This window comes from Muscardinus avellanarius (genome assembly GCF_963383645.1).
Source record: "Muscardinus avellanarius genome assembly, chromosome: 7".
In the NCBI taxonomy this organism is placed as follows: domain Eukaryota; kingdom Metazoa; phylum Chordata; class Mammalia; order Rodentia; family Gliridae; genus Muscardinus; species Muscardinus avellanarius.
This window is the reverse complement of record NC_137793.1, coordinates 107,844,394-107,871,682: the sequence shown is the minus strand read 5'-3', so window position 1 is coordinate 107,871,682 and position 27,289 is coordinate 107,844,394. Positions and strand designations below refer to the sequence as shown.

The following is a 27,289-nucleotide window of genomic DNA, read 5'->3' as shown; positions in this document are numbered from 1 at the left end:
TGTTTGTGTGTGTGTGTGTGTGTGTGTGGTACTGGGGATGGAACCCTTCTACCTCCAGGCTACACTCCCAGACCTATTTTATATTTTTATTTGGAAACAGGGTCTCTTAAGCCAGCTAACGTGGGCTTCGAACCTGCGCGATCCTCCTGTCTCAGCCTCCCAAGCGCGGGGATTACGAGCATGTGCCACCACGCCCGGCTGTTCTTTATTTTGAAACAGGATTTCACTAAGTTGCCGAGGGCCTCACTAAGTAGCTGGGCCTGGCCTCAAACCTGGGATCCTCCTGTCTCAGCCTCTCAAGTACTGGGGTTAGGAGCCTGGGCCACCACAAGGCATTGCTCCTACTTCTGTGTATGAAATGTTTAACTGAATGTTTGTTTGTCTTGTCCTTTACGGTCACAAAGTATATGCCACTGTGTGGTAATCTGACTTGACCATTGAATTGGAAACAATGTAAAACTGTTACTGAAACTGTCACTCTTAGTTGTTTTGAACAAAGATTGGATTTCTTTTTCTTCAGAAATCAGTGCAAAGTTGTCAACCTGTATCAGAAGGCAGTTCAAAGGACTGTGCCACCAAGGAGGCTTGTTAGGACCCCCGGTGAGGCAGTAAGTGTTCCTGCCAGGCGTCCTTGTGTCCCTAGCAGCCACACCCATTGAATTTCACCACGATTAATAGATATCCACACACATGTATTTTTCTGTATCCGTTTCTTCAGCATCAGCCAGATTCTTGAACTGAGGACTTTACACCAAGTTCTTACTTTTTCCTGTGGAATCTATCTCCTTTCCAGAAACAGCTTTAGTCTTAGTGTGTCCTTATCAAACATTTGCACCCACATAGGACGGCGGTGCACGTGCGTGAAGAATGAAGGTAAACGAACCTGCGTTGCCAGCTCTTGTAGCTGACGGAGCTGAGCGAAAGCAGGGCTCAGTAGAACTCCTCATAAGGTCTGCGTTCCAGAACTCCAGGCCACGAGTATGCCAGCTGCTGTGTGAAGAGGACCTACAAATGATCGTTTCCCCTGCCTTTTTATACGTAATTTTTCAGGTTATCACCTTGAGTCTCCTGTTCTCTGAGGTGCTTTGTCCGTACAACAGAAACATTAAAGCAGATAACCACAGTAGAACTGGACAGTGCTGTGCTGTGAGAAGCATTAGTGGGGGGAGGCGAGGGCAAGCATGTTTTGCTTTTTAATTTGAAGCAGGGTCTTGCTAGGCTGGTCTTGAATCTGCAGTCATCCTGTCTTGGCCCCCAGATACTGGGATTACAGGCGTGGACCACACGCCTGGGGGAAGAGGGCTTTTGAGGATGTTCGGGAGAGGAATGGCAAGGCCAAGGGGCAAAGCCGTGAAACACAGGTTCACGTAGCGCAGTCACTTGGTCCAGCTGAGAAGAGGACCAGTGAGAAAGGCACCTGGCCAGGGGCCAGGGTTTAGGGCAGGCCCTGGGGCCTTGCGGAGGGCTGTGGAACCGCTGGTGGGTGCTTAGACACATCTCACTCGGTGAGGCTGGGCTCAGAGCCCGAGGCCTGCTAGGAGGTGGCAGATGCCGACAGTCGGTGTCTGGGAGTGGAAGGCAGTGCTAAGGAACACTGCCAACGCACGGCCTGCCCTGCCAGGGCGCGCCGACTGATGTCCCAAGCGTGAAAGCTCGCTCAGCTGCTTTTCTTTCTTTCTTTTTTTTTTTTTTATATATATATATTTTTTATTGGTGCACTGTATTCATACATCATAGTAGGATACATACTTTTGTAGACATACATGCACACTTTTCCCAGTCAGCCCCCGCCCAATCCCCACCCCATTCTCTCCCTATCCCTCCCTCCCATGCTTGGCTTAGTAGTTGACATTTAGTATTATGGCAATTTATCTAAAATTAAAAATGATAATCTCACATAACAGTTTCATTTGTCTGATACCAAGCTTTTGATGACTTAAAGATAACATTTCAATATTTCTTTTTGCTTTCTTTCTTAACAGAGAATATTTTTTTTCTATTTTTTAGGTGAAACTATCATATATTTATATATTTATTTTTCAGAAAAAAATCTATCCTAATATGGAATATGGACTCTAGGTACCCAAAACGATCTTGAAAAAGAACAAAGCTAGAAGATATATATTTTCCGACCTCAAACCATATAAAGCTACAATAATTGAAACAGTGTAGTACTATTCTAAAGGCAGATATATAAACCATTGGAGTTAAATAAAAGCCTAGAGCTAAATTCTTCCATATATTGTCAAGTTATTTTTGACAAGGTTTCCACAAACATTTGGTGATGGAAATATTAATCTTTTAACTAAATATTGTTAAAAAATAATAATTACATGGAAAAGAATAAAATTGGACCCTTACCTAATCCCATATACAAATATTAACTCAAAATAGATAAAAGACCTAAATATAAATCTTAAGACTATAAACTTTTAGGAGAAAATCTAGGTCATAAAACCTCACAACATTGAAATTGGCAGTGATTTCTTGGATATGATTTCAATGGCACAGGCAACAGAAGGGTAAAAAAAACTCCCTAAAAATTAAAAAAAATATATTGTATATCCAAAGACAATGTAAACAGAGTTAACAGTTACTAATAGAATGGGATAAAATATTTCCAATTGTTATATCTGAAGGTATATTAATATTCCAACTAGAAATCCTAAAAATTAACAACAATAAAGGCAAACAATACCCTTTAGAGATAGGTAAAAGACTAACATAAATAATGAATCTCCACAGATAACCAATCTTAGTTGTCTGTTGGATGGAAAATCTTGTTTCTCTAGTTCTGGAGTGTGTTACCTATTTCTTCTTTGTAGTTAATCTCTTTGAGTATTTTCTCTAGTGCTGGTTTTGAGGACATAAATTCCTTCAGTTTCTGTTTGTCATGGAAGCTTCTTATTTCTCTATCTAATTTGATAGAAAGTTTTGCTGGGTAGGAAATTTTGGGCTGGAAGTTGTTTTCTTTCAGAATTGGGAATATGTTACTCCAAGCCCTTCTGGCTCTCATAACTTGGTTTGGGAAGTCTGGAGTGATTCTAATTGGTTTGCCTTTGAATGTCACTTGGCCCTTTACTTTTGTTGCCTTTAAGATTCTCTGCTTGGCTTCCACATTGGTCATTTTGACAATTATGTGGCGTGGGGATCCTCTTCTCCGATCCTGTCTAAAGGGAGTTCTATAAGTTTCCTGGACCTGTGTATCAACCTCTTGCTCTATGTTTGGAAAATTTTCTGCTATTACTTCCTTGAAGAGATTGTTGATCCCTTTGGTTTCACTTTCTTTTCCCTCCTCTATTCCAATTATTCTTAGGTTAGCTCTCTTAAAATGGGCCCATATTTCTTCAATGTCAGATTCCTGCTGTCGGATATTTTTTTCTAGATTAGAAACTATGAGTTCATTTTTGGATTGCTCATCTTCTAAGAGCGAGATTCTGTTCTCCATGTGTTCTAATCGGTTGTTTGTGCTTTGAATTGAGGCCTTTACTTCATTAATTGCATCCTTTATCTCTTTTTGGCTCTCTCTGAGTTCTTTTCGAAGCACCTCTATTATTTCTACAGTTATTTTCCTGATTTGATCTTCTAGAAATCTCTGATTTTCTGTTTTATCGGGTTCTGATGTTGTGGTGTTGTGGGCATTTATTGCTCCAGTATTATTCCTCTTTCCCATGATTTCGGATGTTTGTGCCTTCTCTGGGTTCTTCCCTTGGGTCACTATGACTTCCCTTAAGGTGTTCTGGATCTCGAGTCAGTAGTATCTCAGACCCCACTACTCCTTTACTGGGTTTTATCACAGAGTCTCCGACCCAGAGAGTCGATAGAGGCTGCTTTAGACCGTGGGGGGTGCCAGGTTGCACATTCTCCTATGGTGTGATATCTCTGCCACCGCCCCTCCCCCACTGGGTCAGGTCCCAGGGAGGACAGTACTGGGATTTCTCCTCTGTGGCCCGCAGTTTGACTCACTGTTCTTGAATACGCAGATGTAGCTGTACTGGCCTCGCTGAATTCGCTGCTGCTGCCGCCGGTAGCAATATGGCGCCGTTGCTACACCCTCGGCTGCGGGGCTGGCGTTTTTCTTCTTGATTTTGATTTCCACTCTGAATCCCTGCAGCGTGTGCTGAGCTCGGCCACTGGGAGCTTTAGATGCTCTCTGCGCAGAGAAATCCCGCCTAGCTGTTCCGCAGTGGCTCACCTCGGCTTGCTGTAGCCGCCCGGTGAACTCCCCGCTGCCGCCGGCAGTAAAGCGCTGCTGCCGCGTCTGTGGCTCTGTTCTCAGTCCGCTTTCTCTCTGGAGCCTGGTGATTTTTTTGTTTCACTGGTAATGGTGTTTTCTGGCTATGAAAGGCGCTGATTTTGTGGTAATGGAGATTTGTTGTTAGCGGGGCTCTTAAGCCCCGCTTTTCTCGGTCGCCATCTTCCCGGAAGTCCTTTTCTTTCTTAACCTGCCTTCTTAGGGGTCTTTAGAGTAAAAGTGCTATACTCTAATAGTTGAATTCTTCAACTCAATATAAATTTCTGTCCTAGCTGAGTGGATGAATTATTTGCAGCCTTGAATTGATGAGTATGTTGAGGCTGATTCACAAGGTAATGAGATTTCAAAGCTTAAAAGCAACAAACTTAAAGAATTGGACCGTTTGTCTTTAATGAATTTTGAAGCTACTAGAACTTTCTATTGGATTGGTGATTTAAAAAAAAAAAAAAAAAGGGCTTGAGAGTATAGCTCCACAGTAGAGTGACTGGCCTGCATGAGGCCCTCAATTCAATCCCAGCAGCACAAACAAAACAGAGCAGCCCTACCCTGTGTGCTCCTGTTTGGGTATGATGTTATCGCCTGAGGGTGGGCTTTCTTTATTCTGCATGGAATGCACACCAGCATTAGGAGATCGCACACTGACCTGACGCTAGTCCTGGGGTGTTCTGTAGAGAAGGAAGCCTGTTGGCTGAGCCCTTCGTGCATGCATCTGGAGGGGCGAGGAGGCGATTGCTGGTGCGGCTGGGTAGCCAGGCTGCCTTGTGTCCTTGCAGCCTGGGATGTGTGTGGTTGAACAGATCATTGAAAAAGCTGTGTGGCTTCGGTTGTGTTATGACTAGCAAAAATACTAGCAAAAATACCTGAAGCCTGCCGTCCTCGCCGCTGTTGGCAGTAGGCAGAGGAACTGCTTTATGGAGTTCCAGCCACATTTCGTTTTCAGTGCACTTGGATTGCCTTTGTTTCGGCTCATCGCGTTATGTACTTCTGGAGACTAGACGAAACAGGTAGCCATGGTCATTAGAACTGACTCCCACTTCCTGCTTCCTTCATGAAAGTGAATAGGAGGGGTGGTTGGTCACAGAACAAGCTTCACATACGCCACTGGTGAAAAGGTGCTGCCTTAGAACCCTGCTGCGCTCAGCTGCAGCCGCTGCTGGAGGGAGCTGCTCCAAGGTTACAGGAGTATCGGCCCCAGTCCCGTGCTCCAGCTCTTATATTGTTTTTATTTCTTCGATTAATGGTTTCCGTTAAGTGAACTGGAGAAGGAAGCAGCACGCTGTTACCTTCTTGTCATCTCTTTCGCGCCCCAATGCTGGGCCGTCTATAGGCATTTAGCAGAGCAAGCTTGTTTTAAAATGGCCCTGTGGAGTGGAACGCCACCTCTCAGCATGCAGTGAAATGGAGTTGTATGTTCTTGACATCCTTGCAGAAACCTCGTATTTGAAATCTTCTATCTTGAGAATGGCCAGGGTGTGGTCGGCCCACGCGGAAGCAGCACTTGTTTAGGCCTGTGGCATTAATCTCTTTGTTCTGTGACTGACCGTACTAGACTTAATATAAGTGTTGCTGTAGTTTCAGGTTCCATTAGTTTTCTGATCATATCCAACTGATAGCCAGATAGTAAAGGGAGACTTTTTTCCTTAGTTTATTCTTATTTGAATATTGGTTTTGCTTTTATTGTTTTTAAATTGTTTTTGGAATTATTAGGCATCTATAGCCAGCCTAATGGCTCCTAGATGGCTCTGTATCCTGATTTAAGCAGGAATATTTGCTTTAAAATTTTCAGCATACCCAGTGCTTATGAGATCCTTCTGCAGACTAGTTTATTTTAAATTGTGTCTTCTTAAGCTCAGGATTAGTAAGGCTAAAAGGGTAAGTAACATGCGGGGGGAAAAAGGGTAAGAGGCTTGCGGAGTGTTTCGGAGGAGGAGAGCAGAATTCCTGATTGAATTTGGTTTTGTACTTGGGCTTGCAGGAACTGTGGAGGCACCTCAGTGAAGAAATGGACCAGTGTGCGTAATCATGGAGTCTCTTTGCTAACCATCAGCCCTACTCTCCTGACGAGCGAGAGAGTGGGTCAGAAGAGGGGAGAGAGGCCAACATGAAGCTAAAGCAGCGGGCTGTGCTCTTAGCAATACTCCTCGTCATCTTCATCTTCACCAAAGTTTTCCTAATTGACAATTTAGACACATCAGCTGCCAACCGGGAGGACCAGAGGGCTTTTCACCGGATGATGACTGGCTTGCGGGTGGAGCTGGCACCCAAGCTGGACCACACCTTGCAGTCTCCTTGGGAGATTGCGGCCCAGTGGGTGGTTCCCCGGGAAGTGTACCCCGAGGAGACACCAGAGCTGGGAGCAGTCATGCATGCCATGGCCACCAAGAGAATTATGAAAGCTGACGTGGGCTATAAAGGGACGCAGCTGAAAGCCTTGCTGATCCTTGACGGAGGACAGAAAGTTGTCTTCAAACCGAAGCGGTGAGTCTCCACCTCAGAAGCCGCACCTGTGCAGGTTGATTCGGTTAGCCTGGGGTTTACACAGGAGTGTTCCCTCTCCCGTCCTCTGGATTCTCAGCACAGTGAAAGTACATAGGGAGGTCTCAGAGTTACACAATAAACTGCGTGGAAATAAGCAGCTTGTCACCAAACACTGTTCAGCGGACCACTGGAAAGCCAGCCACCAGGTCGCAGCGGATCTTAGATGGTGACCAGAGACTCCTTCAGTGCAGAAGCACGGTGCTCTCACAGAGTTTGCTTTGGTTTTCTTAGTAGTTTTAGCTTTACAGAAAAATTGAGGGGAGAACACAGAGAATTCACATTCATTAGCCCTCTACCCACTTTCTCCTATTATTCATATCTTCCATTAGTATAATTTATTTGTTACAGTGTTGAGCCAATAATGGTACATTAGGTATCAACTGAAGTTCGTAGTATGAGTTAGTGCTTACTCTTTGTGTTATACAGTCTGTGGGCTTCACAGATGTGTAATGATAATGTCCACCATTATAGTATCATGTAGAATAACTTCCCTGTCCTAAAAATCCTTTATGTTCTGCCAAGTTGTTTTTTTTTTTTTTGGAAGGGGAGGGTTTTTTTTTGTTTTTGTTGTTGTTTTGTGGTATTGGGGATACCTCCTTCTACCTCCGAGAGATACTCCCAGTCCTATTTTTTTATTTTTTATCTTGAAACGGTCTCACTCAGTTGCAGAGGACATCACTAAGTAGCTGAGGTTGGCCACGAACCGTGATCTTTCTGTCTCAGCCTACCAAATGCTGGGATTACAAGCATGTGCCACCACGCCTGGCTTCAGCTCCTACATAGTGAGGCCCTTTGCAACTCAGTGAGACCCTGTTTCAAAATAAAGAATAAGCCAGGTGTGGTGGCACACGCTTGTAATCCTGTAATCCCGGTGCTTGGGAGGCTGAGAAAGAAGGATTGCACAGGTTCAAAGCCAGCCTCAGCTACTTAGGCTCTCAGCAACTTAGTGAGACCCTGTTTCCAAATAAAATATAAAATAGGTCTGGGAGTATAGCCCGGAGGTAGAAAGCCCCTGGGTTCCACCTTAGAACCACAAAAAATAATAATAATAAATAAAATAAAGATTAAAAGAGCTGGGGGTGTAGATTAAAAGAGATGGGGCATGTAGCTTGGAGGTAGAATGCTCCTGGGTTCCATCCCCAGTACTGCAAAAAAAAATTTTTTTTTAAATAAAGTAAAATAAAATAGGTATAAGGATGTAGCTCAAAGGCAGAATGTTCTAAATAACTAGAATATGGAAAAAGTATGAAAAAAAGTATGATTATGTGGCCTTGGAATCTAATTTCTGTTGAAGATACACCATGTGTGAAGGTAGGGGTACTGGGGATTGAACTCACAGGCAATCTACCACTGTGTGTATGTTACTGAGGATTGAACTCAGGAGCAATCTACCTCTGAGCTATACCCTTATTTTATTCTTTATTTTGTTTTTGTTTTTGTTTTTGTTTTTTTGGTGGTACTGGGGTTCCTGGAAGCCCTTCTACCTCCGAGCTACACTCCCAGACCTATTTTATACTTTTTTTTCTTTTTGGAAACAAGGTCTCTTAAAGCCAGCACAGCTGGCTTCAAACCTGCGCGATCCTCCTGTCTCTGCCTCCCAAGCGTGGGGATTACAAGCGTGCGCCACCATGCCCGGCTTTATTCTTTATTTTGAAACAGGGTCTCACTAAGTTGCTGAGGGTGGCCATGAACCTGTGATCCTCCTGGCTCAGCCTTCCAAGTACTGAAATTATTATCAGAGTGCATCCATTGTTTATTTTTTCATTTTTTATTTTATTTTCTGAGACAGAATCTCACTAAGTTGTCCAGGCTGACCTTGAACTTGGACTCTTACTATCCCTCTGAAACACTGGGCTCACAGTGATGCGTCACTGTGCTCAGCTTTGGGAGGGGTACTGGGGATTGTACCCAGGGGCATTTTGCCTCCGAGCTACACCCAACCCCCCCCCCCCCAGTATTGGGGATTGAATCCAGGGGCGTTCTACCTCCGATCTACATCCCCAACCCCATTTTATTTATTATTATTATTATTTTATGTTTTGGGTGGTACTGGGGATGGAACCCAGAGGCTTTCTACCTCCAGGCTATACTCCCAAACCTATTTTATATTTTATTTGGAAACAGGGTCTCACTAAGTTACTAAGAGCCTCACTAGGTAGCTGAGGCTGGCTTCGAACCTGTGTGATCTTCCTGTCTCAGACTCCAAAGCGTGGGGATGATAAGTGTGCACCACCACGCCCGGCTCCAACCCCATTTTTTAATTAATTAATTTTGTGTGTGGTTCTGGGGATGGAACCCAGGGGCATTGAACCTCCGAGCTACACCCCCTGCCCTATTTTTTTTTTATTCTTTATTTTGAATAAACCAGGTCTCACTGAGTTGCAGAGAGCCTCACTAAGTAGTTGAGGCTGTCCGTGAACCCTGATCCTCCAGTCTCAGCCTCCCGAATGCAGATATTACAGCGTGCCCACCACGCCCAGCTTCTAGCCCGTTTTTCATTTTTGTTTTGAAACAGGGTCTCACTAGGTTTCTGAGTTTCACTATGTTGCTGAGACTGTTCTTGAACCTGTGATCTTCCTATCAGCCTCTCAAGTACTGGGATTACACGCCCGCCTGCACCCAGCTTTAATAATACTATCTGCCAGGCGCTGCACCAAGTACTTCATACTGTATCTCTTAATGTTTTAACCTCCACGCACTTTGTTCCTCATTTCTAGGTAAGAAACCTAGGCTGAGAGAAAGCAACTAGCGACCAGGTCAGCTCACTGTCGCCACGGAGCTGGGTCTGTTGGCATTGCAGGCTGCTGTGTTCTGCCACACAGGTGGCAGGCTCTGAGTTTCTTTGTGTCTTCCTGTAAGTGTGATGATATGGCGCAGCCATCACCAAGACTCACACTGAGTTTAGAAGGACCGTCCTTGACCTCTTAGATTATAGCTTGAAAACTATCATCACAGGAAGTGTTGGAAAGAAGGCAGAATAAAAATTAAACTTATTTTTTGGGGGTACTGGGAATTGAACCTGAGGGCATTCTACCTCCAAGCTGTACCGCCATCCCAGTTTTATTATATGGAGACAGGGTCTCACTAGGTTGCTGAGAGCCTCGCTAAATTGCCAAGGCTGTCCTTGAGCTGCCATCCTCCTTTCTCAGCCTCCCAAGTCCTGGGATTTCAAGCATGTGTCACCCCACCCAGCTTCAAAAATTTGATTTGTATAGAAAGAGATGAGTTATGAGCATTTTGTGTTTAAACACAAGGTGTTCCTCTCCACACCTACTGCTTGTACACTGGAGTATAAAGTGTGAAAGGGGTGTCAGAAGAGAGATTCCAAGCCAATGTGTGTGATGCAGGGTGGGTGCCTTGCAGACAGGCTTGGCCTGTCCAGACAGGGTGGACTGTGGGAGGAGGGGCCAGGCTGCTGAGTAGGGACGGCAACAGAGAAAGGCATGCTCCAGTCACTCCTTGCGACACGCCGCATCTCTTGGCACTCCTGTGCCTTCCCATCACCTTCCTCTTCCACATCATCCTGAAAACCACTTCCATTCTTCCCCAAACCTCGTGTTACCACTCAGCTGCCCAGCTTTAAAACGCCCAGGGCTTCCCTTTGCCCACCAGATAGCATGCAGCCTCCACAGCCATGACCAAGAGCCCACAGGCGGGTCCTTTCCGACACTCAGCCTTACCCTCCCTTTGTTTTTTGTTCCTGTCCAACGGGGCCCCCACGCTCCCCACCATCTCCTGAGCCACCGTGCCCACTACCAGCTCCCAGGCGGTCTCCGTGCCCAGCCAGCCAAGCGGTGCGACCACTGTTGCTTTATGCAGGCCCTATCACGGGCCGGGGAAGCTGGGTGTAGTTTTAAGTTCTTGTAGAAATTGACTCCAGTCCCTAAACACCCACCAAAATACTCTCCTGACCCCCAGGGCCTCCTCATGAGCTATTTAATTCTGCTGTACGTGCAAATTAGTGTTCTTGGTCCGGCTCCGCTGTCCTTCGGCAGATGGATGAAGTGATTTATGGCAGCTTCTGTGAGGCTTGTGTCCTGTCACTGCTGAGAGGAGGCTCATGTCCTGCGGCTCAGCCACGACCTGCTCGTTCTGGAAGTAAATTGATTTTTACAAGCAAAAGCTTCATTTATGATGGAAAAAGAACCAGACAGCAGAGGCCTAAGACCAGGTAGATAAATTAATGATCTTTGGAATATGCCAAAAGGGACCTCAGAGATCAGCTATCCCAACTCTTTTACAGGTTAAAAAAATGAGATTCAGAGCCGGGTATGATGGAGCATGCTTGTAATCCCAGCATTTGGGAGTCTGAGACCAGAGGATCATGGTTCGCAGACAAGCCTCAGCTATTTGTGAGGCTCTTTGCAACTCAGTGAGACCCTGTTCAAAATAAAGAATAAAAAATAGGGCTGGGGGCCAGGCGTGGTGGCACACACTTGTAATCCCAACACTTGGGAGGCTGAGACAGGAGGATTGTGCAGGTTCAAAGCCAGCCTTAGCTACTCAGTGAGGCTTTTAGCAACTTAGTGAGACCCTGTTTCCATATAAAATATAAAATAGGCCTGGGAATGTAGCCCAGAGGTAGAAGGTCCCTGGGTTTCATCCCCAGTACCACCAAAAAAAAAAAAAAAAGGGGGGGGGCTAAGGGTGTACCTCAGAGGTAGAATGCCCCTGGTTTCCATCTCTAGTACTGCAAAAAAAAAAAAAAAAAAAAAAGATTCAGGCATGGTGGTATATATCCCAGTAATATATATATCCCTGTAATCCCAGTATTTGGGAGGCTGAGACAGGAGGATTATAGGTTCGAGGACAGCCTCAGCAAGTAGTGAGACTCATCAACCTAGCAAGACCTTGTTTCAAAATAAAACTAAAATAGGGCTGAGAATGTGGCTCAAAGGTAGAATGGCCATGGGTTCAACTCCCACTATCAAAAAAAGCTGAGATTCATAATTCTGACTTTCCATATTCCACACAGTCAAATTGTAAGCTAAGGATTCAGACTTTTCTGACTCCAATGTAATTCTTTCATTTCATTTTGTATTTATTATTTTATAGTACTGGGGATTGAACAGGGGCATTCAACCTTTGAGCTTCACCCAGCCCAATTTTAATCTTTATTTTGAGACAGTCTTGATACATTGCTGAGGCTGGCTTCGAACCTGTCATCTTCCTGTCTCGGCCTCCCAGGTACCGGGCTCACAGTCTTGGGCCGCCACACTGGGCTGCAGTCCCCATTCTGGTCCTCCCTCCCCCTCCCTCCAGTCCACCAGCAGAGCTCCTCCACTCCTTTCCAGGCTGGGCTTCACTCTGCGCAGCCTTTGGAGAGCTCTGCTGTCCCACTAAGTGGGACCTTCTGCACATCGCCCCGTATCCACGGAAGTCCTGGAGAGTGCTCACGGGCTGGTCCCCAGCTTATGGACAACCTGCCTGCCTGCGCAGGAGAGCAGAGTTCTTGTATCAGCTTTTGCTGCAGTGCTATTTAAAAACTGAGACAGCCAATGTGGACCTGGGTAGTCTGTTTACTGCCCAAATGATCATTTGTCCTAGAAATAAAAAGTACGTGGTATATGGACTGTGCTAAGAGCCTGGTGCCCCCCGCAAGGCGACGCGTGGCTGTCTCCTCGCTTGTCGCGGCCTGGAGAGTGTGTGGTTTCCCGTCGAGTTCTGTGATTACGCAAGCAGGAGGGCGCCCCACAGTGCCGCAGCCGCTGCAGCACTGGAAGCCCAGGGTCCTTAGTGGAAGTGCTGTTCTTCGCTTCAGTCTCAGTTTATTTCTGTGTCATGGTTCCTTTGTAAAGGTCTTTTGATTCAGGAATGCAGGAGAGCAGTAGAGGTAGTAAGTAGGTGAGTTAAATCTTTTTTTCTTCCCCCAAATAAGGTTAACTTGTATCTTTTTAGGTGATTAGTTGGAAGAAATTTCCAGTTGTAATTATCCTTTGTGTCCTGTATGTGGTATAAAATCAACAGAATGCAGTTGAAGATGGAAGAGACCGCCAGGCATGGTGGCACACTCCTGTAATCCTAGTACTTGGGAGGCTGAGGCAGGAGGATCTCAGGTTCACAGTCAGCCGCCGCAACTCGTGAGGCCCTCTGCAACTTAGTGCGACCCTGTTTCAAATAAAGAATAAAAAATAGGGCTGGAGGTAGAGCTCAGAGGTAGAATGTCCCTGGGATAGGCACCAGTACCACACACACAAAAAGTACAGTGACAGCCTGTTAGAGGAGTAAAAATAACATCTCGCCTGTTTTGTTCATGGAAGGATTCTGAAGCAGATGCAGAATTCCAATTTCTTTTCTACCTGATCTTCATACCATCTACCAGCAGTTGGTGCTAACCCAAAGTTGTTTTCAGGGTTGGCAAAGTGTCTGGTGACACGAGCTTGCTAAGGTGTGCACTCTGTGTCTGTACTGTCGCCACCGGGGCTGACGGCGCCTGGCCTCCCGTTGCCTCTGCAGGTATAGCCGGGACTACGTGGTGGAAGGGGAGCCCTACGCCGGCTACGACAGGCACAACGCGGAGGTGGCGGCCTTCCACCTGGACAGGTGCGTGCAGCCTCAGCAGTTTATACTCGCTGTGTCCTTTTAAAATCTCCTGGAAATACTGCGCATTCTTTCTAAAAAGTGTTTCACGCTGTATTAACTTGGGTTTAGCCAGACAACGTGACATGTGCCTGTTAACCCAGTTGACTAGGGAGGCTGAGAGGAGGAGGATCACAAGTTTGAGGCTAGCCTAGGTGACTTAATGAGACTCTCTCAAAATAAAAGGAATGGGGTGTAGCTCAGTGACACACACAAACCCATTGGACTTGTCAGCTCTTTTGGATACCTGATCGACTGGTTCCAGAACATTCAAATGAGTTGCCCTGGGCCGGGCGTGGTGGTAATTCCCACGCTTGGGAGGCTGAGAGGAGGATCGCACAGGTTGGAAGCCAGCCTCAGCTACTTAGTGAGGCTCTCAGCAACTTAGTGAGACCCTGTTTCCAAATAAAATATAAAATAGATCTGGGAGTACAGCCCGGAGGTAGGAAAGCCCCTGGGTTCCACCCCCAGTACCACCCAAAAAAAAAATGAGTTGGGGTGACCAGGAATGGCTCGTGGGTTCTTAGTCTGGACTCTGGCTTCACTCTATTCCTGGCGTGCCACCATCGTTCTCAGCAGGGAATCTGTTCCGGTAAACACAACGGCAGGCTGAAAACCAAGTGGAATGTGAGGCCCTGAAGCGGGTTGGCCGCATGGGCCTGGCGGCCCTGTTGCTGTGCTCTGGTCCCGGTGTAACGCCGACTCACCCCGCGGCGAGATGCAGCACGAGATACGCTCATAAAACTACACACGAGCTTCATTGGCCTTTATACAAACGTGCACAGCTTCAAACACCAGGACAATCGCAAAGGAAAATAGATGGGAATTCTACTTTATCTCTGAGCAGGAGCAAGCCAGCCGCTCGGATCCTGGCTCACAGTTGCCCACAGTCCCACCTGCTCTTCTCGCCGGCTCTCAGTGTGGCATGTTCACAGATACGCTTTTATTTTTGGTCCTGGAGATTAAACCTCCAAGAGATGCTGGACATTCTGCCTCCAAGTCACACCCCCACTTTTATTTCTTACTTGGAAACAGGTCTCACCAGGTTGCTGAGAGCCTTGCTAAGTTACTGGAGGCTGGCTTTAAACCTTCAACGATCCTCCTGTCTCAGTCTCCCAAGTACTGACACAGCTCACTGACAGGCTTTAAATGAAATTACCTACAATGTTTATTTAAAAAATTATAAGAAAACCAGAAAATGTAAATTTTGCCCTTTTTTTTATTAGGAAGGACTTTTTACATGTTTATATAAATCTATGTGTAACTAAAAGTCTAGTAGAAAATGTGTCATGATGCACCAATTAAAAATTTAAAAAGAGAAGTGTATCTAAAAGCAAAAATTAAAAAAATCTATTATTATTATTATTATTATTATTATTATTATCATTTTTTGCAGTACTAGGGATGGAACCCAGGGGCATTCTACCTCCGAGCTATACCCCCAAGCCCTATTTTTTATTCTTTTTATTTTATTTATTTATTTTTGTGTGTGGGTCTAGGGGTGGAACCCAGAGGGATTTGACCTCCGAACTATATCCCCTCCCCTATTTTTTATTTTTTATTTGAGACAGGGTCTCACTAAGTTCCAGAGGGCCTCACTGAGTAGCTGAGGCTGACCTCAAACCGTGATCCTCCAGTCTCAGCCTCCCAAATTCTGGGATTACAAGTGTGCGCTACCACACCCGGCTCTAATTTTTATTCTTCATTTTCAAACGGTCTCATTAAGTTGGAAAAGGATCTCACTAAGTAGCTAACACTGTCCACATACCACAATCCTCCTGTCTCGGCCTACCAAATGCTGGGATTACAAATGTGTGCCATAGCGCCAAGCATAAAAATATATTTATTTGATTTATTTTGGTTTGGGTGGTACTGGGGTTCCTGAAAACCCTTCTACCTCTGGGCTACACTCCCAGACCTATTTTTATACTTTTTTATTTGGAAACAATGTCTCTTAAGCAAGTGCAGCTGGTTTCAAACCTGTGCTATCCTCCTGTCTCCGCTTCTCAAGTGCGGGGATTACAAGTGTGCACCCCACCATGCATGCATAAGATATATTTAAAATTTTAAAAAGTGTCACAAAGTTGGGCATGGTGGCGCACGCTTGTAATCCCCGCACTTGGGAGGTGGAGACAGGAGGATCATGCAGGTTCGAAGCCAGCCTTGCTGGCTTAGGAGACCCTGTTCCCAAATTAAGAAAAATATAAAAAAATAGGTCTGGGAGTGTAGCCCGGAGGTAGAAGGGTTTCCAGGAACCCCAGTACCACCAAAAAAAAAAAAAAAAAAAAAAAGTGTCACGAAAAAAAGTTAAATGAATTGGATGTATTGATTGCTGATAAATATGGGACTTCATCCTCACTAGAAGTTTTCAATAACCCAGTTGAAACCATGAGTTACTATTTTTACCTGCTGAAAATGGCAAAGAACTTTTAAAAAGGTAATACTTTGTTGGCAGGAATAGACTGAGGTCCTTATGCTGCTTATAGCAATTGTTAGTTTGAATTTTTCTATTAAGAACTATGGTATTTTATATCCAAACCTTAATGTTAATATATAATAACCTTAATATAATAATAATGTTAATATATAATATATATAATAATATATAATAATGTTAATATATAATAACCTTAATAGATAATACCTATATCTAAGGTACTTGTAGGAAGTATACTAGATATCAACTGATATAGAAAACATTAAATAAATATTTATAAAACCATGATTTTGCTGCCTCTTTTAAGACCAGTGGCAGAGGCTGTTGGGTAAATCTACTCCTCACTTAAAGGCACATAGAGTCGAGCCCTCTGAGACCTTTGCCTGTTGTCTCCACTCCCGGTCCTCCCTGTTTGACCATTGTGGACACCAGCAGGTCATGACGATCATTTCCCCACTTAGGGTGTGTGTGTGCGTGTGCGTGTGCGTGTGCGTGTGCGTGTGTGTGTGTGTGTGTGTGTGGTGCAGGGGATTAAACCCAAGGGCATTCTTCATCCAAGCCACGCCCCCAGCCTGACTTTTTACTCTTTATTTTGAAGTGGGTCTCACTAAGTTGTGGAGGCCTCACCAAGTGGCTGAGGCTGGCTGGGAAGCTGGGATTCTCCTGTCCAGCCTCCCAAGTACTGGGATTACAAGTGTGCACCACCACACCTGGCTCAATGTTTTGTGTTACCTGACCTGATATAGTTTTGTCCAGTGTGTGTGTGTGTGTGTGTGTGTGTGTGTGTGTGTACCGATTAGTATCTTATTTTCATTTTATTTTAGATTTTCCCGCTTTCTGGAAGTTTATCTTTTCACAGAGTGAAAGTACAGTAGAATAAGGTATTCTTCCTACAGAAATGCTTACTTTTTTTCTTTTCTTTTTTCTTTTTTTTTTTTTTTCAGTACTGAAATTGGAACCCAGGTGCATTTGACCTCCAAGCTATACCCCCAGCCTTATTTTTTATTCTTTATCTTGAAACAGGGTCTCACTGAGTCGCAGAGGGCCTCACTAAGAGCTGAGGCTGTCCGCGAACTGCGATCCTCCGGTCTCAGTCCCCCAAATGCTGGGATTACAAGCGTGCGCCACCACACCTGGCTATATAGTTTGTTTGTTTGTTTGTTTGTTTGTTTGTTTGTGGTACTGGGGTTCCTGGAAGCCCTTCTAGCTTAGAGCTACACTCCCAGACCTATTTTATATTTTTTTATTTGGAAACAGGGTCTCTTAAGCCAGCGCGGCTGGCCTCGAACCTGCAAGATCCTCCTGTCTCAGCCTCCCAAGCGCGGGGATTACAAGCGTGCGCCACCACGCCCGGCTATATAGTTATTTTTAAAGTCTTTATGACCTGAGAAAAAAAATCATGACATAATGGTGAGTAAGAAGCAGGATGCAAAGCTGCATACAGAATAAGCTCAATGTATGTGCATACATAAGTGCATGCGTTTATATGTACTTATAGAGCAAAAAATGCCTCTATGACAAAATTTCAGTTTCTATGAATTGTAGAATGATCTTTATTTTTCTTCATTACCAATTTTCTGTGTGTTCCAAATTCTGCATCTCTCACTTCAGAGAATGTAATATGTACTTTTTTGCCAAGAAATTTCATTTATAAAATGGTTTGCAGCCAGCCTCAGCTACTACTTAGTAAGGCCCTTTGTAACTCAATGGGCCCCTGTTTCAGAATAAAGAATCAAAAATAGGACTGGGAGTGTACCCTGGAGGGAGAATACCCCTGGGTTCCGTCCCCAGTGTCGCTATATATATATTTTTTTTTCAAACACAAAGTAGTGCTTTTAGACCATCAGAAGGAAAGCTTCAATCATGTCTTTATTTAAGTTCTGTGGATTTGTGCTTTTGGATCAATCTGCATAGTATTGTCAATTTGCTGCTTTTTCCAGAGTTTTTAACCCATCATAAGCGAGCTTAGGCCCAGTTTTTTCCAATGCTCTATTAAAATTTACTTTTAGCCAGGCATGGTGGCACACGCTTGCAATCCCCGCGCTTGGGAGGCTGAGACAGGAGGAGCGCACAGGTTCGAAGCCAGCCTCAGCTACTTAGTAGGGCTCTCAGCAACTTAGACCCTGTTTCCAAAAAAAGTATAAAATAGGTCTGTGAGTATAGCCTGGAGTTAGAAAACCTCTGGATTCCACCCCCAGTACCACCAAAAAGAAAAAGAAAAATTACTTTTAGTTGAGGGTGGTGATGCATGCTTATAAATTGTATATTTTATAATATAAGTAAACCTATTTAACTTATATGTAATATAAATTATTATATATAATAAGAGGTATATGTAAATATATAGATATGCAGAGAAGAAGAGGAAGGGGGGAGGGAAGGAGAAAATTTAACTCCTAAATGTATATAACCTCTAAAAAACAAGATTTTCCTACCTACTGTGCCTTTACACATCTAATGTGATTAACCATAATTTTTGAGGCTGATCTTTAAAATACATTCCCAACGATTTTTCTCTTCAACTTTCCAAACCAGGATTCTGGGTTTCCGCCGAGCCCCCTTGGTGGTTGGCAGACATGTTAATCTGCGGACAGAGATCAAGCCTGTTGCTACGGAGCAGCTGCTGAGCACCTTCCTAACTGTAGGTGAGAAGATTAAGAGGACTTTTAAATGGAGAAATAGTGAATAAGCTAAAGGGGCGTCGTTGAGCAAGGTGGCTCGTGTCCTTTAGGACCCAAGAGAGTGCAGGAACAAGTAGGCATCCTGGCCTCAGGTCAGTGGGAGAAAGGTTTTCCAGCTGGACATGGTGGCGCACGCTTGTAATTCCAGTACTTGGGAGGCTGAGACAGGAGGATCGCAGGTTCAAAGCCAGCCTCAGCAACTTAGCAAGACACTATTTCCAAATAAAAAATAAAATAGGGCTGGGGCTATAGCTCAGAGGTAGAATGCCCCTGGATTCAGTCTACCCAGCACCATTAAAAAAAAAACAAGGCAGGGTATTCCTAAGTAGCCCAGGCTGGCCTTGAAAGTATTCTGCCTCAGCCTCCCAACAGCTAGGGTTACAGACATGTGCCACAGCACCCAACGAGATCTCCTGGTGTTTCTGATGTCACCAAATAACACTCATAGATTGGTGGTTTTATAACTACAAATATTCTAAATGTTGTATTTTCAATTATTTCACATATTCTTTATCTAAAGTTCTTAGGGTAAAGGGATCTGATATAGTCAGCTCATGGATGGGCTTGTAGTTGGTTTGTTTCTATTTAGTGTGCTGCGCTGGAGGTTGAAAATGATCTCCTGAAGGATACACACCTATGAGAAGGTCAGCAGTCATTAAAGGAGAATGTGAGGTTTTGGAGCTTAGAGAATTTGGCATATTTGATGGCTGTACTCCATGGATGTGGGATGGCCAGAAGAAACACTACTGCCATTTATTTATTTATTGATTGATTGATTGATTGATTGTGGGTGGGGATGGAGCCCAGGGGCATTTGACCTCCATGCTACACCCTTTGCCCTATTTTTTATTCTCTATTTTGAAACAAGGTCTCATTAAGTTACGGAGGGCCTCACTAAGTAGCTGAGGCTGTCCACGAACCACAATCCTCCTGTCTCAGCCTCCTGAATGCTGGGATTACAAGCGTGCGCCACCATGCCCGGCTGCCTTTTATCCTTTAAGCTTTCTATTTTTGAAATAATTTTGCATTTGCATAAAAGTTGTAGAAATAGTCACAGAGTCCCCCAGGTCTCTCACTTAACATTAGAGAATAGGCTCAACTCACTCACATTAACAGTTAAAGAATAGGCTGTGGCATGAATGCCCAATTACTTCAAAATGTTTTCTTAAAACTTCAGCAAGTAGCCGGCCGTGGTGGCACACGCTTGTAATCCCAGCATTCAGGAGGCTGAGACCGGAGGATCACGGTTCGTGGACAACCTCAGCTACTTAGGCCCTCTACAACTCAGTGAGGCCCTGTTTCGAAATTAAGAATAAAAAATAGGGCTGGGGGTGTAGCTCGGAGGTCGAATGTCCCTGAGTTCCATCTCCAGACCTGCAAAAAAAGTTAAGTGCCGGGCGTGGTGGCGCACACTTGTAATCCCAACACTTGGGAGGCTGAGACAGGATTGCACAGGTTCAAAGCCAGCCTCAGCTACTTAGGCTCTTAGCAACTTAGTGAGACCCTATTTCCAAATAAAGTATAAAATAGGTCTGGGAGTATAGCCTGGCCCTGGGTTCCACCCCCAGTACCACACACACACACACACACACACACACACACACACACAAAAAGCCTTCAGAAAGTCTCGTGTCGCTGTTTCTTGGTCCCTTGAAGGACAGAGGCACCAAATGTGTGTATGCATGTGCTTGCACAGCTGTATGTAATGTGCACATGTACACACATGTATCTCCTATGTGTGTGTGTGTGTGTGTTAGTTGGGCTCTCGTCACTATGACCAAAGTACCTGACCTAGCCCTATTTTTTTTTTTTTTTTTTATGGTACTGGGGATGGAACCCAGGTGGATTCTACCTCTGAGCTACACCCCCAGCCCTATTTTTCATTCTTTATTTTGAAACAGGGTCTCACTGAGTCGCAAAGGGCTTCACTAAGTATCTGAGGCTGGCAGCAAACTGTGATCCTCCAGTCTCAGCCTCTCAAATGCTGGGATTACAAGCGTGCGCCACCACGCCCACGCCCGGCTCTTTATTCTTTATTTTGAAACAAGGTCTCACCAAGTTGTGGAGGGCCTCACTAAGTAGCTGAGGCTGGCCATGAACCTGCGATCCTCCTGTCTCAGCCTCCCAAGTACTAGGATAACAAGCGTGCGCCACCACACCTGCTCTTGTGGATTTTTGACACTGTGTGCTTTTGTTACATACACAGGAAAGTGGATAAATGTGGTGAATAGTCAGTTCAGGACCCTTGCCCCCTCGGTGCCCGTTTACTCGGCAGTCTCACGTGGTTTGGGGAGGATTTGGAGCCTTCATTTTTCCCTTAAGAGTTTGTTTTTTCCGTAAGTGTATGTAGCTCCCTTCTGTCTTTTAGGAAACAATACTTGCTTCTATGGGAAGTGCTATTACTGCCGAGAAACAGAGCCAGCGTGTGCTGATGGAGACACAATGGAGGGATCTGTCACCCTTTGGCTTCCAGATGTGTGGCCTCTGCAAAAGCACCGACACCCCTGGGGCAGGACTTATCGAGAAGGCAAATTGGCCAGGTATATGCTTTTCTGAGCCACTGAATTCTTTCCTGTGCTTGGACAGGTATCAATCCTATATAGGAGCCAGCCATCTGTCCAAAAGCAAAAAAAAAGTCAGGACCAACCCATTAGGCAGGGACTGTCTTCTTGTTTATAGCAGTTCTGGTGCATTGCTTTCCTATCACTGTGACAGGCACCAGAGATAAGTCAGCTTAAAAAGAGGGAAGACTTAGCTTTGGTCCATGGCTGCATGCCACGTGGCTTTGGGCCTGGGGTGGCACTGGGCAAAAGTGCATGGCGGAGGAGGCTGCGCACATGTTAGACAGGGAGCAAAGGTGGGAGGAGCGGGGTCCCAGGAGCTCTTCTAGGCATGCGCCCAATCACCTGACTTCCTTCCTCCGGGCCTACTTCCTAGAGGATCTACCACACCCTGGCAGCTCTACTTTCAACACTGCCTGTGGAGGCCATTCAAGATTCAGACCCTAACATACTACCTCTAGCCTTCAAAGGCTGTGTCCACTGACAAAGCAGATTGTGTTGAGTCTGTCTCCAGGAGCCCCCAAAGACTTAACAGCTTCAGCATTGCCAGGAAGTTCAAGTTTAAAGTCTCCTCTGAGACTCCAGGCAACTCTTAGCTATGAATCCCCATAAAATAAAATAAAAAAATTTTAAAGGAACCCAGGGACATTCTACCTCCAAGCTACACCCCAGCCCTATTTTTTATTCTTTTTATTTATTTTTGTGGTACTAGGGATGGAACCCAGGGGCTTTTCTACCTCTGGGCTATACTCCCAGGCCTATTTTCTATTTTATTTGGAAACAGGGTCTCACAGTTACTGAGAGCCTCACTAAGTAGCTGAGGCTGGCTTCAAACTTATATGATCTTCCTGTCTCAGCCTCCCAAGCGCAGGGATTGCAAGCCTGCCCCTGGTTTATTCTTTATTTTGAAACAAAGTCTCACTGAGTTTCAAAGGGCCTCACTGAGTAGCTGAGGCTGTCTGCAAACCATGATCTTCATGTCTCAACCTCCCAAATGCTGGGATTACAAGTGTGCACCACCACGCCTGGCTTAAAATAAAATTTAATAAAAGGAACATACCAGGATAGAGGGGCTTCCCTCAACAAGTATCCCACATTCCTGGCATCTCTAGCTTCCTGGGGTCTCCACTGCGCTCCAGCTCCCCTCCCATGGCTTCATGCATTGCCCCAGGCTGCTCGCAGGGCCCTAGCCCACTGCACACTGCCTGTTCCTGCAGGTGAAACCTCCATGACTGCGTCTCTTACATTCTGCATCCTTGCAAAACCGTATCATATAGGTAACTCCAAGTCTGTCCCCGGCCAGGCAGGAGCTAGCCCACTTGGACAGCAGTGGTTCCTCTGGTTCCTTGATGGCTGAGTGACAGGAACAGATCCTGGGGAAACAGATCCTTAGGGCCTTTGTGATCAGGAACCCCAGGGCTTTCTTGCGTGAAAGGTACATTTTGTACCCAGACCCTGTAAGTGGGATCTTGCTGATTTCCTGAGATGCTTCAGACATCTTTCCCATTTTCCAGGTACAAGGTTTTGTTTTTTTTTTTTTTTTTTTTTTTAACTGGCTATTAAATCCAGGGGCATTCTACCTCTGAGCTGCACCCTCAGCTCTGTTTTCTTATGTATTATTTTGAAACAGGTCTCACTGAATTGCTGAGGGTGCTCATTAAATTGCTGGGGCTGGCCTTAAACCTGCGATCCTCCTGTCTCAGTCTCCCAAGTACATGGATTACGGGCCTGGCTTTGTCTTCTTTTTAATGCCACTAAACTCTTCAGCAGCCGTTCCATCGTTTGCCTGCACTTTGCACAGGTTTCTTTTCTGGCCAGTTTTTCAAATCTGCTCTGCTCTTTGCTCCTGGTTTTCCAGTAAATTTGGCTAAAAGCATCCAGTAGTACATCCCCGCTGCTGCGATGCCTTGACGTTTCCTCTCCACACAAGCCAGTCTGTCACCTCTAAACCCAGCCTCACACGAATCTCAGGAAATGGACAAAATGTCGCCAGGCTCTGTGCCAGTGTAACACGGTGGTCTCTAGTCCAGTTCCCAGTAGTCCTCCTTACGCTCTGAAACCTCAGGAGCGCAGCCTTCACTGTCCACGTTCCTGCCAGCATTCTGGCCTCCCCAATTCCCACCAGAACCCCTCGCTCATCTCTGCTGCTGGCCTTCTAGCCTTTCCCAAGCCTGCTCCTCCAGATTCCTCCCACAAACCAGCTCCACGGGCGTGTGAGCCTTACCGTCAGATGGAGCCAGCAGCTACCCCACTGAGTCCTGATTTTCTGTGAGTTCCTTTTCCATCACTGGGACAGAATACCCAAGACAACTTAGAGGGTAAAGATGGCTGGCTGGCGCCATTGCTCTGGGCTTGTGCTGAGCAGTGCGTCATGGAGAGTGGGCCACAGAGTGGAGCTGCCCCTCGGGTAGCTGGGAAGCAGGAGAGGGACCAGCTAGAGCCCCACAGCCCTGCCCCCGTGGCCTCCTGGTCCCCCTCCCAGGTCGCCGTAGGCTGGCCCCAGGCCTCAGCACACGGCCTTTGGGGCACACTGAGCTCCAGGCCATGGCAACCAGTGCACTGCTGGCCCTCAGCAACCTGTGACGCTGCCTGCCCAGGTGGGAGTACGACGAGAGCTACTGCGACGCTGTCAAGAAGACACCCCCGTACGACTCGGGCCCACGCCTGCTGGACATCATCGACACTGCTGTCTTTGACTACCTGATCGGCAATGCCGACCGCCATCACTACGAGAGCTTTCAAGACGACGAAGGCGCTAGTATGCTCATCCTTCTTGATAATGCCAAAAGGTAAGACCAGCAGGGCCACCTTTGGTCAGTTTCTATGCATGAAAGGATGTTTTCTGGCGTACGATGTTAGGCCCGCCATTTGTTTAAGTGAGTTTGTAGGAATGAGTGGGAGGTTGGCAGTTTCCAGTCGGCTCTCCTTCCTTCCTAAATTCCTGCAGATGCCATTTTTATGCCTCTTGAAATCCGTTTTCTGAGCCTCCATGAGTGCTTTCTCCCACGTGAGGCTGGCTGTGTGCCCGCCTGTGGGGAGCAGAAGATTGGGGATGGTGGCGCATGACAGTGTAACCTCACAGCTGTCAGCTTGTTTGGGGACCTAATACGAGTAGGCCTGTGTCTCCCCACCCTTTAGACACCGTTCAGACTTAGGGTTTCCACATTCTCCTTTGGTCTGTGACTCTTCAGTGTGCTGGATAGTTAACGTTCCAGCCCCTCAGCATCTTGGGCAGGAGAAAAGATCCTTGTGAGCTTATGTGCTATTTGATCCTTCAGTACGGGCTGCTGGGGATGCTGTGTCTAACTGGTCATGCCCTGCTTGTTTTTAATTTAAGTGATTTGAGCTGCTGGAGCATGAAATTACCTAGTGTCACATTTGGGTTTCTTGTAGAATTTGCTGTTTCTTTGATGCTAAGAAGGGAACTGGTACTTCTGCCTCATTCACTGAGTTTCGCTTTGATTTTCAGCTTTGGGAACCCCTCGCTGGACGAGAGAAGCATCCTTGCCCCTCTCTATCAGTGCTGCATGTAAGTTGCTACACTGCCTCCCGCAAGGGCTCAGGCAACAGCACGTCGTTTTCTTGGCTTAAGCGTTGCTGATACCTGAGCAGGGCCTCTCGTGCTTGTCCAGTGCAGAGCCCTGACATCCTGAGAATGGGGGGCAGGGACAGGTGGAGGTGCAGGGAGGCAACCCAAGTTCAGAACTCATTTTGAATGGAGTGTGCAGCCTACTTAGCAAAATGTATCGGTGTTTGATCTAATATCAGAACATAATCAGCCTTCTCACCCCCCCTCCCTCCGCCAAATGAAAGCATCCGGGGAAACCTGCCTGCTTGGCTGCTGCGGCTGGTCTACCTTGTGGTTCCAGATCTTCTCACCCATTATAGCCACACCTGTGATTTGCATATCTCAGTTTGAAATTGTCTAAACCCAAAGTAACTTTTTTCACAAGTATTTATTTAACAATTGATTTTTATTTTTATTTTTTTGTGGCACTGGGGATGGAACCTAGAGGTTTTCTACCTCCGGACTATACTCCCAGAACTATTTTCTATTTTATTTGGAAACAGGGTCTCACTAAGTAGCTGAAGCTGACTTCAAACCTGTGCCATCCTCCTGTCTCAGCCTCCCAGCGTGGGGATTACAAGCGTGTGCCACCATGCCCAGCTCTAACAATTGATTTTTTAAAAAGTAAATCAGAGAGCCGGGCGTGGTGGCACACGCTTGTAATACCAGCATTTGGGAGGCTGAGACCAGAGGATGGCGGTTTGCGGACAGCCTCAGCTACTTAGTGAGCCCCTCTGCAACTCAGTGAGACCCTGTTTCAGAATTTTAAAAAAGCATAAAATAGGCTGGGGGTGTAGCTCAGAGGTAGAATGCCAATACCACAATAAAATAAAATAGTTGGGCATGGTGGTGCGTGCAGCAGTCTCTGTGCTCTGGGAGTCTCTGGGAGTTAGTGCTAAATAGCGCTCCTGGATCAGCTTTTCGGTGCTGTGTGGCCTAAAGGTGATCCCAGCTGCTCGCTCTCCTCCTTATTCCTCTTCTGTTTTCCCCTGTGGCACTGGGGATGGAGTCTAGAGGTATTCTACCTTCTGAGCTACACTCCAGGCCATTGTATTTTATTTATTTATTTATTTATTTATTTATTTATTTATTTATTGCGGGCCTCACGATGGAACTCAGGGGCATTCCACCTTTGAGTCACAACCACTGCCCTATTTTATATTTATTTTTAAACAGGTCTCACTAAGTTGCAGAGTGCCTCACTAAGTAGCTGAGGCTGTCTACGAACTGCGATCCTCCTGTCTCAGCCTCCTGAGTGTTGGGATTACACGCGTGCGCCACCACACCCAACTGCCCTTTATATTTATTTATTTATGTATTTATTTATTTATTTATTTATCTATTTTGTGGGTCTAGGTATGGAACCCAGGGGCATTTGACCTCCCAGCTACATTCCCTGCCCTATTTTTATTCTCTTTATTTTGAATGGGTCCTATTTTTCCTATTAGGAACGCGTAATCTCTGTCCCTGCAGTTACCCAGGGGAATGGCAGAATGTGTTAATGTGACTGACTCTCATGTAGAGATCATTCTGAAACAGAAATTATCACTATCACTTTTTTTATGGCACTGGAGATTGAACACAGGGGCATTCTGCTTCCAAGCTACTCCTCCAGCCCCCCCCCTTGAATCTGGAAATGGAATCCAGAGGCATTTGACCTCCGAGCTATACCCCCCCCCCGACCTGTTTTTTATTCTTTATTTTGAAACAGGGTCTCATTAAGTTGCTGAGGCCAGCCGTGACCCTGCGATAATCCTGTCTCAGCCTCCCAAGTACTGGGATTGCAAGTGTACGCCACCATGCCCGGCTCAGAAATTATTTTTTTAATTAAAATATTTTACACAGTTTTTTTTTCTTTTGTCTGCTAAGCAGGCCTTAAACTCCGCCTGTCGGTGAGAGTTTTTCTATAACCTGTCCTGGAACTTTTCCTTCCAGCATTCGGGTCTCCACCTGGAACAGACTGAACTACCTGAAGAACGGAGTGCTGAAGTCTGCCTTGCAGTCGGCCATGGCCCAGGACCCCATCGCGCCCGTGCTGTCTGGCCCCCACCTGGACGCGCTGGACCAGCGGCTGCTGAGCGTGCTGGCCACCGTGAAGCAGTGCACCGACCAGTTTGGGATGGACACTGTGCTGGTAGAAGACAGGATGCCTCTTTCCCACTTGTAATCCTCAACACAGAAGAAGTGAAACTTATTTTTACAAAGCTAGAGAGCAGCACAATCAATCACAGCGGCACTAGAGAGCTCGGAGTGGTCGCAGCCAGCTGTGGTGGGGAGGGCGGGCGCCTCGGTGGCTGGTGATGGCCGCAGAGCTGAGGACGGCCCGCGGCCGCCGCAGCGCCAGTCTTTCCCTCACCGAAGGACCGAAGGCGAATGCTGCGTTGGTTCCAGAATGAGCATCAAGGTGGCCGCGCGGTCCTTTCTCTGAAAACACCTGTGAATTTTGTGGACACACTTTACAATCTCTCGTGTCTTTTTTGAAAGCTTACTGCCTCCTACGGAGTGGCAGCAAATAAACCTTGCACCACCTTGAGCCAGAATAGTGCACTCTCAGAGGGGACGCGCCTTTAAAATAGAGCTGGGGGCAGGGCAGAGGCCTCAGGCCGCATGTGCTGCCTTCTGATGCCCGGAGGGCGGTGGAGGCCCGAGAGGGGGCCCAGCCCAGAGGAT

At 46.1% G+C, this 27,289-nt stretch overlaps 1 protein-coding gene across 1 annotated transcript; it reads left to right on the top strand.

Annotated features, from left to right (window-relative positions):
- Positions 1-6,356: 6,356 nt before the first annotated feature.
- Positions 6,357-26,786, top strand: FAM20B (FAM20B glycosaminoglycan xylosylkinase; the record flags this gene model as incomplete). Its single annotated transcript, XM_080698250.1, has 7 exons — positions 6,357-6,733; positions 13,250-13,336; positions 18,345-18,454; positions 20,859-21,030; positions 23,649-23,840; positions 24,521-24,580; positions 26,555-26,786. The coding sequence occupies 7 exons, from the start codon at positions 6,357-6,359 to the stop codon at positions 26,784-26,786; spliced, it is 1,230 nt and encodes a 409-aa protein (XP_080554376.1).
- Between the last annotated feature and the right edge of the window lie 503 nt (positions 26,787-27,289).